Genomic DNA, 10,788 nt, shown 5'->3' on the forward strand with positions numbered 1-10,788 from the left:
AAGTACAGCTACGTTAGACACGTGAAAGAAGTCCTCAGGCTGAAGGGCTGAGTCCGTCACACGGGCTGTCGAGTCCTTTCCTATCTTACCCATCTGTAGCTGTGCTCTTTCTCTTGTCCAGGAGAGCATGAAACCTGCACACAGGGGCTAGGCAGAAAGCTGGATTGCTAGGTTTCTGTGCCAGTTTCTAGGGCAATTCTTACGAAGGGAGCAGGAGAAAAGAACAGATAAAAACTCGAGGCGCCATTCGGGGGATATAGGAAACTCTTTAGGTCTAGGGTGTTTTTTCGAAGGCTGCGTTTGAGCCTACCCTGGTCTCCTCCTCCCTCTTGGCTTCTCCTTCTTTCCAAAAGACCTGCCAAGTGGGGATGAAAGGGGCATTGATGCTTCTTGGGGAGGGGGGCTGTGGGTGGTGAGGGTAGTTCCCAGGCAGGGGGGAGGGCAATTTGAGGGTCTTGGGGGAGCAGTTTGTGCTGGTGTTGCCGTTGGCAGCTCCAGTTCCATTCGACATTGTTTTCAACTGGCCTGGCGCCCAGTCCCCGAAAACGGCAAGTCTGGAACTGGGCTGAAGGGGGATGGGGTAGGCTTGATCCTGGGAGCAGGGGTGCGAGAATGAGGACTTGTGGAGAAACTCAATCTAGCTGCCTAACACAACTTTCTCCCCACAGCCACATCAACTATTCCACTCCAGCAAGCCTTCCTTTGAAGATCACAAGGAGGGTGTGTCTCAGATGTGAATCTTGTGAAAGCCTAGGATAGGATGATAACTCCACCTAGACATAAGAGTCGGCTCAGGAGCCAGCAGCTCAGGAGACATCTGCAACGGGGCACTGCCACTCAGCCTTTCTGAGCAGATCTCGCCCTCTTTTTCGGGGTTGGACTGGGAGGGGTTAGCGACTCAGCCACAGGGTCTCTTGGGTCTCAGCCCAGGACAGTGAGTCCTCCCCAAACACTTACTCCACCCTTGCAGGGTTAGCTCCGCCCCCGCGCCTGTTTACACAGGAGTCAGAGCCCATGGGGGTCCCCAGCCCCTCCCCTACGCTCACTCCACCCCCCGCGTTGGGGCCTTGACCCGGGAGTCGCCGTTGGCCACCAGATTCCCCCTCCTTCGTTCACCCTCTATTTATAGCGGCCCCCAGCATTTCCACCCCACCCCCCCTTGCTTGTTGTCCAACTTCTCACAGAGCGGCCAGAGAGCAGGCGACGGACTCGGCTGAGGAGGTACCAGCACCCCATGCGCTCGGAATTCTTGCGCCCTCGACGCCCTGTCCCCAGACACGCTGACACCACTGCCCCTACCGGCCCGGGGACCGGGTCTGAGCGGTGACCCTCGCCCACCTCCCCTTTTCCTTGACCTAGCTCTCTGCTTCCGGGCGGGCGGAGCTGAAATCGTGGGACTTGGGCACTTTGGGTTGGCCTCCCCTCTCTATCGTCGCCGCCACTCAATCTGGGGGTCTGGGAAGAGAGCCAAAAGCGAGCCTGGCAGAGCCAGGTCACAGTAGGGGGCGCCGCTGAGGTGGGCGTGGGGGTCATTTGGAGGCTTAAGGGGTCCCTGCGCACACCCACTTCACGCGGCGGCTCGGGGTTGTGGGGAGCACCGAGAGGAGACCCTTCGAGCATCCCCCACAGGGTGCTCCCTAGCCTTCCCCTCTCGCCCCTCCCCGAGCGGCATTGGCGAGGTACCGGGCGTGTTTATGGGGGTCGGGGCGGATCTGTAGGGAGATGGCCCAGGGGCGGACTCGGGGCGGGTCTGTGAGGAGCCGAAGCTAGGGCGGACCTAAGTCAAAGGCAAGTGAAGGTGGCAGCGTCCGCGGCGGCTAGAGCAGGTAGGGGGAGGGGCGAGCGCGCAGCCGCTGGGCTGGGAAGGCGCGGGCCGGGAGGGTGGGCATTGTGGTCCTGGTGCCCGGGCTGCGCTCCGGGGAAGGGATCAGCCTAGAGAGACGCCCCGCTGCTGCGCACAAAGGCGGAGGCGCTACAAAGTGCAGGATGTGTTTGGAGCGCTCTTGAGATGGTGTCCAGGTCCTGGGTGCTACGTGTCGGCCGTGCGAGAGTGTTGGTCCTGACGAGGGCCAGCTGACAGGGACTCATAGGGCCAGGTTTCGGGTTCAGGGAGCGGCCAGTCACAGGTCCTACCCATCCTTTCCCAGCTGACACATGCAGTCGGGGAAGTCGAGAGGTTACGGGGACCGCCCTATTCCCCCCTTGGCTTTCTCCACTAGACCTCCAGTTAGATTGGGTGGAGGAGAGAGACGAAGGCATGACTTGTTTGTTTTTAAATGGTGGAGGAAAACGTCATTCTGAACTACTTACATATCAACTAAGAGCTGTCCAAACGGAGTAGTAGCCGACCGGACAAGGTCACATGGTAGTGGCAGTGGGGTAGGACCCAAAGGTTCTGACACAGTCATGCTCTGTCCCCATGTCACTGCTCCCTTCTCTCCGTACCCTGCCTGTGTTGCCCCGCAGGCCCCTCCAGCTTGTATTGATCGACGCCTAGAAAGGACGTGTTCTCTGGACTCAGTGGAGATTAGGGAGGGTTAGTGACCCTAGGAGTCTGGGTCTTGGCTGTGGCGGTATGTCCCTAAAAGACCGAAGTCTGTCTCCCATGTCATTCACCTTCGTGTGTTTTCTCAGACCCCAGAGTCAGGACTAAGAACCCTGACCTCTAGCCTCACCGCACCCAACCAATAGGAGCTCAGTAAATTGACCCCACCCATCCCAAGCTCCAGGCTTCTTTCTTTGCAAGTCTGTATGGGTGCTCGACGACTCTCCGGACCTTCCAGTGTTGATGTACGCTGCTTTACTTGTACTTGGAAGGGAAGGGTTTTGAGCCGCCAGAGAAAGTGAGGCGTTGGTTGGATTGGATATCTGTGTCCTCTGTTGACCCCTTCCACTTGGCCATTGCCTTAGTCATTTTTAGCCCCTCAAGATGCTGGCATTGGAGCTACAGTTGAAGGTCATAGTCAATTGTGAACTCTCACTATCCTATCCCTTGGTACACTTAGAGTGTGCCCAGTCAGTGAGCTACAGCAGGGGGTGTGGGTGGCCCCTAAATATAGCTTAAGAAACCGGAACCACATTGCTTCCCCACCCTGGTGTTTCCCTGCAGGAAAGGAGAGGGTGTTGTGGAACATTCAAGAGGGAGGTGTGACTGTTAGAGAGGAAGGGGCAGCAACGGGGCTGGCGGTCCGAAGGGGCCGCTGTCCTGATGCTGTCATCCTTTGCAGCTCTCCTCGGTACCCTGGAAGCGGTGTATTGACCTGGGCTGAGAGTAGAGGAGTGAGGCTGAGCAGCCTCCAGGCTTATTTGTTGTCTTTCTTTCTTCCTACCTTTCTCTCTCTCTCTCTCTCTCTCTCTCTCTCTCTCTCTCTCTCTCTCTCTCTCCTCTCTCTCCCCACTCCTTCCTTCCCTCCCTGCCTCCCTTCCTTCCTTTTTTTTTTTTGAGACAGGATTTCCCTGCATAGCCCTGAAACTCACTCTGTAAACAAGGCTAGTCTTGACTGCACAGAGATTCACCTGCCTCTGCCTTCCGAGTGGTGGGATTAAAGACGTGCACAATCACTGCATGGCTGGTTTATTGTTTTCTTATCCCACCAGGCCACCATGGCAGAACTGCAGGAGGTGCAGATCACTGAGGAGAAGCCACTGTTGCCAGGACAAACGCCTGAAACTGCCAAGGTTAATGATGACTTTTTGGCTTCCCTGCCACACAGACCCATACTCTGACAAATCCCCCTTGCCTCCCGGTTTCCCTAGCTCCACGGCTCTCATTCAAATGCACATCCCTCCTTTACCCTTCTCTTCCCATCTGTTGTCCTAGACTCTGCAAAAGGGAGCCCAGACCTTGTCTCGTCACTAACCTCAATCCTCTCCTGTCTTGTTCTTGTCAACCTTTCTGTGTTTGGTCTCTGTTGGTCTCTCTGTACCTACCTCTTTGTGTCTCTCTCTGCTTGTCACTCTGTGGTTGTGTGTCTCTGTCTGTGTGTGTCTCTCCAGGAGGCCGAATTAGCTGCCCGAATTCTCTTGGACCAGGGACAGGTAACTGGACAGTGCCGGGTGGGAGGCTGTGCTCTTCTCTCCCTGATACTGAGAGGGTCCCAGTCTGGCTCTTTGCACTTTTCCCCCACCTTCCTCTTCTCTTCCCTTCTTTCTCTCTTTAGAGTTCCTTAATCTCCAGGCTGTCATTATTTCCTGCCCTCCAACCCAGATCTGCTGTCAGCCTTTTCCTAAAAACCCATTGATCCTGTTCTTAACCTATCAATCGTGTCTTCTTTTGGCCTTCCCCCTTTTGAAAACCTTCAGTGTGTGTTCTCCCTGATGGTGACCTTTCTTTCTACAGACTCACTCTGTGGAGACGCCTTATGGCTCCGTCACCTTTACCGTGTATGGCACCCCCAAACCCAAACGCCCAGCCATCTTCACCTACCATGACGTAGGACTCAACTGTAAGACATTCGTTTCTTCTCCTTGCTGGAAAGAGGAGGGGAGGGAAACCCCAGCGTGTCTGGGGGCCGTGCTCAGTATGATGCATCAGAGAGGATTTCTCCTCCTGCTTAGCTGGCGTCAGAGCAAGAGGAGGGGATGTGAATTGAGGATGCATTTTCCTTCTGATTTTGTTGTTGCGGGGAATGTGGATTCTTTCTAGATAAATCTTGCTTCCAGCCACTGTTTCAGTTCGGGGATATGCAAGAAATCATCCAGAACTTCGTGCGGGTTCATGTGGATGCCCCTGGAATGGAAGAAGGGGCTCCTGTGTTCCCTTTGGGGTAAGACTTAGTTCCTTATCCCTCTGCATAAGCAGGTGCGTGGGGTGTGCTAGAGAGGACAGGTGCTGGTGAACAGGAGTTCACTGCACTAGAGAGGAAGGGAGCGAGGGAGGCAGAGAGAGCTCTGGCAGAGGATGGGGAGGCACATGGGGCTGACTGGTAACATCAACATTCTTTCCTTCCTAGGTACCAGTACCCGTCCCTGGACCAGCTTGCAGATATGATTCCTTGCATCCTGCAGTACTTAAAGTGAGAGCCCCCTTGGAGTCCTTCGAACCAGTGTTCTTTACAGCGGAAGGAGGCCCTTAGAATGTGGCTACCATGGTTCCTGGGCTGACTTTGGTCTCAATATATTCTTCTTCTTCCGTGTTTTCCACCTTGGTTGTTAGGGGGAAGGGCGGGGGCTTGGAATATTGACTGGAACTATCAGAGCAGTCTCACTCCTGAGGGAGAGGAAGAGTGAAAGGGTTTGTACTGGGCCCCGTCTAGGCTTGGGGGCAGCTTCTCTGATCTGGGAGTTAGGTAAGGAGAGGTTCAGATGATCTCATCCCCGAGGAACTAGATAGACCCGTCTTGGTCCCCATTCCTGTCTTCCTTAGTCACATTTGGTACACTGGGAGTCAGGTGTTAGTGGGTTGGAAGATCAGCCTCACAAGGGCCCTCCGGCCTGCAGAGGAAGATGCTGAAGAGGAAGGGTGTTCGCTCTCTCTCAGATTTATTTATTTTTATTTTATGTGTATGAGTGTTTGCCTCCTACATGTCTGTATGAGTACCTACATGACTGGTGCTCACAGGGGCCAGAAAAGGGCATTGGAATTCCTGGAACTTGAGTTATAGATTCTTGTGAGCCACCATGTAGGTGCTGGAAATCCAGTCTGGGTCCTACGCAAGAGCAGCAAGTGCTTTTGACTGCTGAGCCATCTTGCTGGCCCGATTCCTGGGCTCCTTGGCTTAGCATTTCCTGGACACCCTGGCTCTCAGTAACTCTGGATTACTTCCTTGCCCGTCTTCTCCATTCTTTCTGTTCACTGATATCACACCTGTTCAATATTTTGCTTTAAGGTCCTTAGTTCTTGTTGCTCAGGAACCAGGGCTCAGAACAAGTTTGAACTTGTTGATTGAGAATGAATTGAGAATGAATGAGCTGTGTGTGTAGGAAGAGATGTGTGTTTCTTTTCACGACACTAGTTCTCCGAGAGGAAGCTGAGCATAGACTTCAGGGAGCTACACTAAGCACAGGAGTTCTTGGGGCCCCAAAAGAAAGGCCTTTATTGTCCTTTTTTTGTGGCTGTGACCTCGGGGAGGATGGTGAGGAGTTTGAAGAGCCCGGGCTGTGGCAAGTTTGGGCTGCCAGAGTCTATGACCCATACGTTTCTCTTTCACAGTTTCTCTACGATAATTGGAGTTGGTGTTGGAGCTGGAGCCTACATCCTCTCACGATATGCTGTAAGACTGGGGGTAGCGGCACCCCACGGTAGACAGACTACTGTAGGCATGGTGCATATCCCTGAATTCCAGCCTTTTGGAAGGAAATAGGGAGCAGGGGAGAGAGCAGGAGCGGCTGCTCCTGATCTTGCTGTCTTCCCTCAGTTGACCCACCCGGACACAGTCGAAGGGCTCGTTCTCATCAACATTGATCCCAATGCCAAGGGCTGGATGGATTGGGCAGCCCACAAGGTTTGGAGAGGCTTGCGATCTGGTATCCAGGGTGGGGACACTACCAGTGTAACCAAACAGGTTCAGACTTTCAAGGAGGGTGTGAGGGGCACAGAGACGAAGCTGAGTTGCTTTGCCTGGTCTCTTTCCCCACAACATCTTGAACTTGTTCACCTGCCCTTGCAGCTGACCGGCCTTACCTCTTCCATTCCGGAGATGATCCTTGGGCATCTGTTCAGCCAGGTAAGTGGCCGTGGAAGGCAGAAGTAGAAGTGACCAGCGGGACTTGAACGCTTTGGGGTGACTTCCTTAGCTGGGATAGGATCTGGGGTGTGGAGATAATTTAGTCATTGTCGACTTCCTTTTCTAACCCTGCTTTACCTCTTCTGTGCTTCAGGAAGAGCTTTCTGGAAATTCTGAATTGATACAAAAGTATAGAAATATCATCACTCATGCACCTAACCTGGAGAACATTGAACTGTATTGGAACAGTTACAACAAGTGAGTGAGCTGTGGAGAGGACATGGAACTGGAGAGAGGGTTCCGTGTGCAGCGTGTGGGGCAGGCAGGGTTCCGTGTGCAGCGTGTGGGGGCAGGCAGGGTTCCGTGTGCAGCGTGTGGGGTGGGCAGGGTTCTGTGTGCAGCGTGTGGGGTGGGCAGGGTTCTGTGTGCAGCGTGCAGGGCAGGCAGGGTTCCCTGTGCAGTGTGCAGGGCAGGCAGGGTTCCCTGTGCAGTGTGCAGGGCAGGCAGGGTTCCGTGTGCAGCGTGTGGGGCAGGCAGGGTTCCGTGTGCAGTGTGTGGGGCGGGCAGGGTTCCGTGTGCAGCGTACAGGGCAGGCAGGGTTCCCTGTGCAGTGTGCAGGGCAGGCAGGGTTCCGTGTGCAGCGTGCAGGGTGTCAGATTCCCTCGAACAGGTGTGAGCTGCTGTGTGGATGCTGGGAATTGAATCTGGGTCTCCTGTAAGGGCAGCCAGTGCTCTTAGCCACTGAGCCACCTCTCCAGCCCCGTATTTCTCGTTCTTGTGCCCTTCCTCACCCTTAGGTGCCTCTGGCCAGAGATCTAGGGCACAAATGATTATTGGTGGGGTGGGGTGCTTTTGGCATGTCCCTGCCATCTTCTGTGGTCTCCCCTCGTAGATGCTAAGCAGGTACTCTACCAGCAAGCTGCAACCCCAGCCCCTGGTGTTAACTTTTCATCACTAACAGTTGACTATAAAAAGGGGAGCTATCTTCCTGTGGAGGAGGTAGCTTATCTAGATAGACAACATTGCCTGTCAAAAACAACTTCTCTTTGAACCCTCTCCAGCCGCCGAGACCTGAACTTTGAGCGAGGTGGCGAGATGACCCTCAAGTAAGACTTTGGCAGATACCGCTTTGCCCTGTCCCTGGACTGTCCCTTGGTACCAGCACCCCTAATCCTTATAGAGAACTTACCTGCTTCTAACTCCATTCTGTGCAGCAGGCTGCCTCCCTTTGGGCCTGCCCCTTTGGGTGCTCTTGCTAAGTCAGCAGGAGAAAGGCGGCTGTGGGAAGTGGTGTGTGAGGAAGGGCAGGGCTCACTGCCTCCCCCCGACCCTGTGCCTCTAGGTGCCCTGTAATGCTGGTGGTCGGAGACCAGGCGCCCCACGAAGATGCTGTGGTCAGTAGCAACTTTCAGGGCAGTGAGGGAATGTTGCAGTCAGAAGTGGATCTTGCCAAGGGGCAAACTCTGGGACTGGAGGAGCAACTTTAGGAAGTTTTATTTTTGTTAAGACACAATTGGAGCTGGGTGGTGGTGGCGCCTGCCTTTAATCCCAGCACTTGGGAGGCAGAAGCAGGTGGGTCTCTGTGAGTTTGAGGCCAGCCTGGTCTACAAAGTGAGTTCCAGGACAGCCAGAGCTACACACTGAAACCCTGTCTTGAAAAACCAAAAGAAAAAAATTATTGGGTAGGGGGCTGACAAAGAAATGGAAAAGAACAGGGTCCCTCGGAGGGGAAGGGCTGTGCGGAGGGCAGCTCATTCCTTCTGCCCCTACTTATTCCAGGTGGAATGTAACTCCAAGCTGGACCCCACACAGACCTCCTTCCTCAAGGTCAGTAGTCCTCCAAGCCTGTCCAGGACCACACATACTCCAAATTCCAGTGTCTAAGCCTTGCGGGTTCATTGTGGGTCAGGAGAGCAGAACAAAGGGACTGGTAGGACAGGGCCCCTTTCCCTCTGCCTGGATCATCTCATGCAGCCCTGTGTCCTTTCCTGAGCAGATGGCTGACTCTGGAGGCCAGCCACAGCTGACGCAGGTGAGTGTCCTACCACCCATGGGATGGGGAAGTGGGATTTATCAGTGTCTTTCATCTGTGCTCTGTCGCTGGGCTTTCCTGGTGTCGATCCCTATCTCTCTGACTGTCCCCTTCCCTTGTGATATGCCCACAGCCAGGCAAGCTGACTGAGGCTTTCAAGTACTTCCTGCAGGGCATGGGCTACAGTGAGTACTGGGGCAGAGGGGTGAGGGCGGACCTGTTTGAGGCTGACTCTCGAACTCCCCATCTCTCAGTCGATGGCTGGCTCATCGTTCTGTTTCCACAGTGGCCTCATCCTGCATGACTCGCCTGTCTCGGTCTCGTACAGCTTCACTGACCAGTGCGGCTTCCATTGATGGCAGCAGGTCCCGTTCCCGCACCCTGTCACAGAGCAGCGAGTCTGGGACTCTGCCATCTGCACCCCCGGGGCACACCATGGAGGTCTCCTGTTGAATGACCCTCGTGGCCCTGGTGTGGAACCCAGCCTCACCTCCCATAGCGCTAACCCGGGAGGTGTAGTGGGGCGTTGGGCCAGAGTAAGAAGGAAGATGTGCAGAGGATGCAGAGAGACGACTTTGATCTTTAATTGTTACCCTAACCTTGACCTTTAACCTGTGATTTCCTCTAGCTCCTAAGAGAGATGTCCTAATATCTCTTAGAGATCCAGGCCCCTAAATTATCCCCTCTCCCATGTTGGTGTTGAGAAGTCTCGTGTCTTCTCTCCCTGACCCAGGTGTTTGTAGGTGAGGAATCAGAAGCTGTTACAGCTGCCGTGGGGCCCCCATCACTCCCTCTCTGTATCCCGTGTTTGCAAGGGTAGAGAGTTGTGTGTATGTGTGTGTGTGTGTGTGTGTGTAAGGGTGGGAGATGGGTACTCCATTCCCCAAAGCTGGCAGTGGCTTTGCCTTGACTTTTCTCAGGCCTTTGAAGGCAATGGGCTTAAGTGATTGTCTTTTGGGGGAAACTTGCTGGTGTGCCAGTGGTTCTTAAAATGTGACGGAAATATCCAGCACGTAACATGGAAGTAAGACTGGGAAATGGTGGGCATGAAGAATAGTGGTGGAAGGATGGGAGCTGGGGCAGCAGAGCGGGCCTGGCATGTGGCTGCACTAACTTCCGTAGCTATCAGTGCACACGTAGGGGAGAGAGCTCAGGCCAGACTGCTTGGGGCTTGGCATCAGGGTGGGAAGGGCTGCCGCGGCTCTGACCATACTGTTGTGTGTAGAGCGTGACCTCCTGTCTCCCACTTATGCGGTGACAATAAACTCTAGAGGAAGCTGAGTACCGTTATTAACCTGGTCTGGATGTGCCTGCATCCCGCCCCTTCCCTGCCCCCTCCTTGCTCCCCTCCAGGTGCTATAACCCGGGAGGTGGTTTGTGCAGTCTGTGAGCATGGGATCTGAGAAACATGGTATTGCTCTTTCTATTAACAATGTGTATAAGCTTGGGAAAGAGAACTGGTGTAGATTTCAGGGGACTTGCTTATCATTTGTGGGTCCTCGAGGAAGACTATGACTTCAGAGATGTCATCAATATCGTGTTCTTCAAGAAAGCTGACTGGGGGCTGGAGAGATGGCTCAGAGGTTAAGAGCATTGCCTCCTCTTCCAAAGGTCCTGAGTTCAATTCCCAGCAACCACATGGCGGCTCACAACCATCTGTAATGGGGTCTGGTGCCCTCTTCTGGCCTGCAGGCATACACACAGACAGGATATTATATACATAATAAATAAATAAATATTAAAAGAAAGAAAGAGAGCTGACTGAAGGGCCAGGAAGATGGCTCGGTGGTTAGGAGCGCTAGCTACTCTTCGGGGGACCTGGGTTCAGTTCCTAGCCCATATGGCAGCTCACTGCTAGCATACTTATAGTTTCAGGGGATGCAACACCCTCTCTTACCCTCCAAGGGCTCTAGGCATCTGGAAGTCTTAAGAAGGTCACAGCAAAATGGAAGTCCCTTTGAGTATTTTATTCACTGGTGGAATGGGGGGGGGGGGATCTGGGAGTTAAACTATGTGGCTCACTGCCTGGCCAGGCTAGCCAATCAGTGGGCAGCAGTGTCAGTTGGGACCGAGTGCTGGGAGAATTTTCTT

General features: G+C 54.1%; 1 protein-coding gene across 8 annotated transcripts; it reads left to right on the forward strand.

Annotated features, from left to right (window-relative positions):
* Window positions 1-387: 387 nt before the first annotated feature.
* Window positions 388-9,987, forward strand: Ndrg2 (NDRG family member 2). Of its 8 annotated transcripts, XM_075950056.1 has the most exons (17): window positions 388-548; window positions 669-1,221; window positions 3,598-3,678; window positions 3,997-4,038; window positions 4,340-4,445; window positions 4,646-4,766; window positions 4,953-5,015; window positions 6,152-6,212; window positions 6,357-6,443; window positions 6,609-6,665; window positions 6,820-6,923; window positions 7,727-7,771; window positions 8,008-8,059; window positions 8,445-8,492; window positions 8,662-8,697; window positions 8,831-8,882; window positions 8,984-9,987. In XM_075950056.1, exons 3-17 carry the CDS (start codon window positions 3,604-3,606, stop codon window positions 9,148-9,150), a joined length of 1,116 nt encoding a protein of 371 aa, XP_075806171.1. In that variant the 5' UTR covers window positions 388-548; window positions 669-1,221; window positions 3,598-3,603; the 3' UTR covers window positions 9,151-9,987. The 8 variants fall into 8 exon arrangements, with proteins under 8 accessions (XP_075806171.1, XP_075806174.1, XP_075806177.1 ...); XM_075950057.1 differs by lacking the exons at window positions 388-548; window positions 669-1,221 and adding an exon at window positions 1,227-1,826; XM_075950058.1 differs by lacking the exons at window positions 388-548; window positions 669-1,221 and adding an exon at window positions 1,405-1,679.
* Window positions 9,988-10,788: the final 801 nt, after the last annotated feature.

Source organism: Microtus pennsylvanicus, chromosome 15, assembly GCF_037038515.1.
Source record: "Microtus pennsylvanicus isolate mMicPen1 chromosome 15, mMicPen1.hap1, whole genome shotgun sequence".
NCBI lineage: Eukaryota > Metazoa > Chordata > Mammalia > Rodentia > Cricetidae > Microtus > Microtus pennsylvanicus.

What these genes read in the sequence shown, in the direction of transcription:
- Ndrg2 (XM_075950056.1), top strand. Translation starts at nt 3,604, where the DNA reads ATGGCAGAACTGCAGGAGGTGCAGATCACTGAGGAGAAGCCACTGTTG. An exon ending in CCATGACGTAGGACTCAACT is followed by an intron (nt 4,446 to 4,645) that starts GTAAGACATTCG and finishes GATTCTTTCTAG; the next exon opens with ATAAATCTTGCTTCCAGCCA. An exon ending in GGTGGCGAGATGACCCTCAA is followed by an intron (nt 7,772 to 8,007) that starts GTAAGACTTTGG and finishes CTGTGCCTCTAG; the next exon opens with GTGCCCTGTAATGCTGGTGG.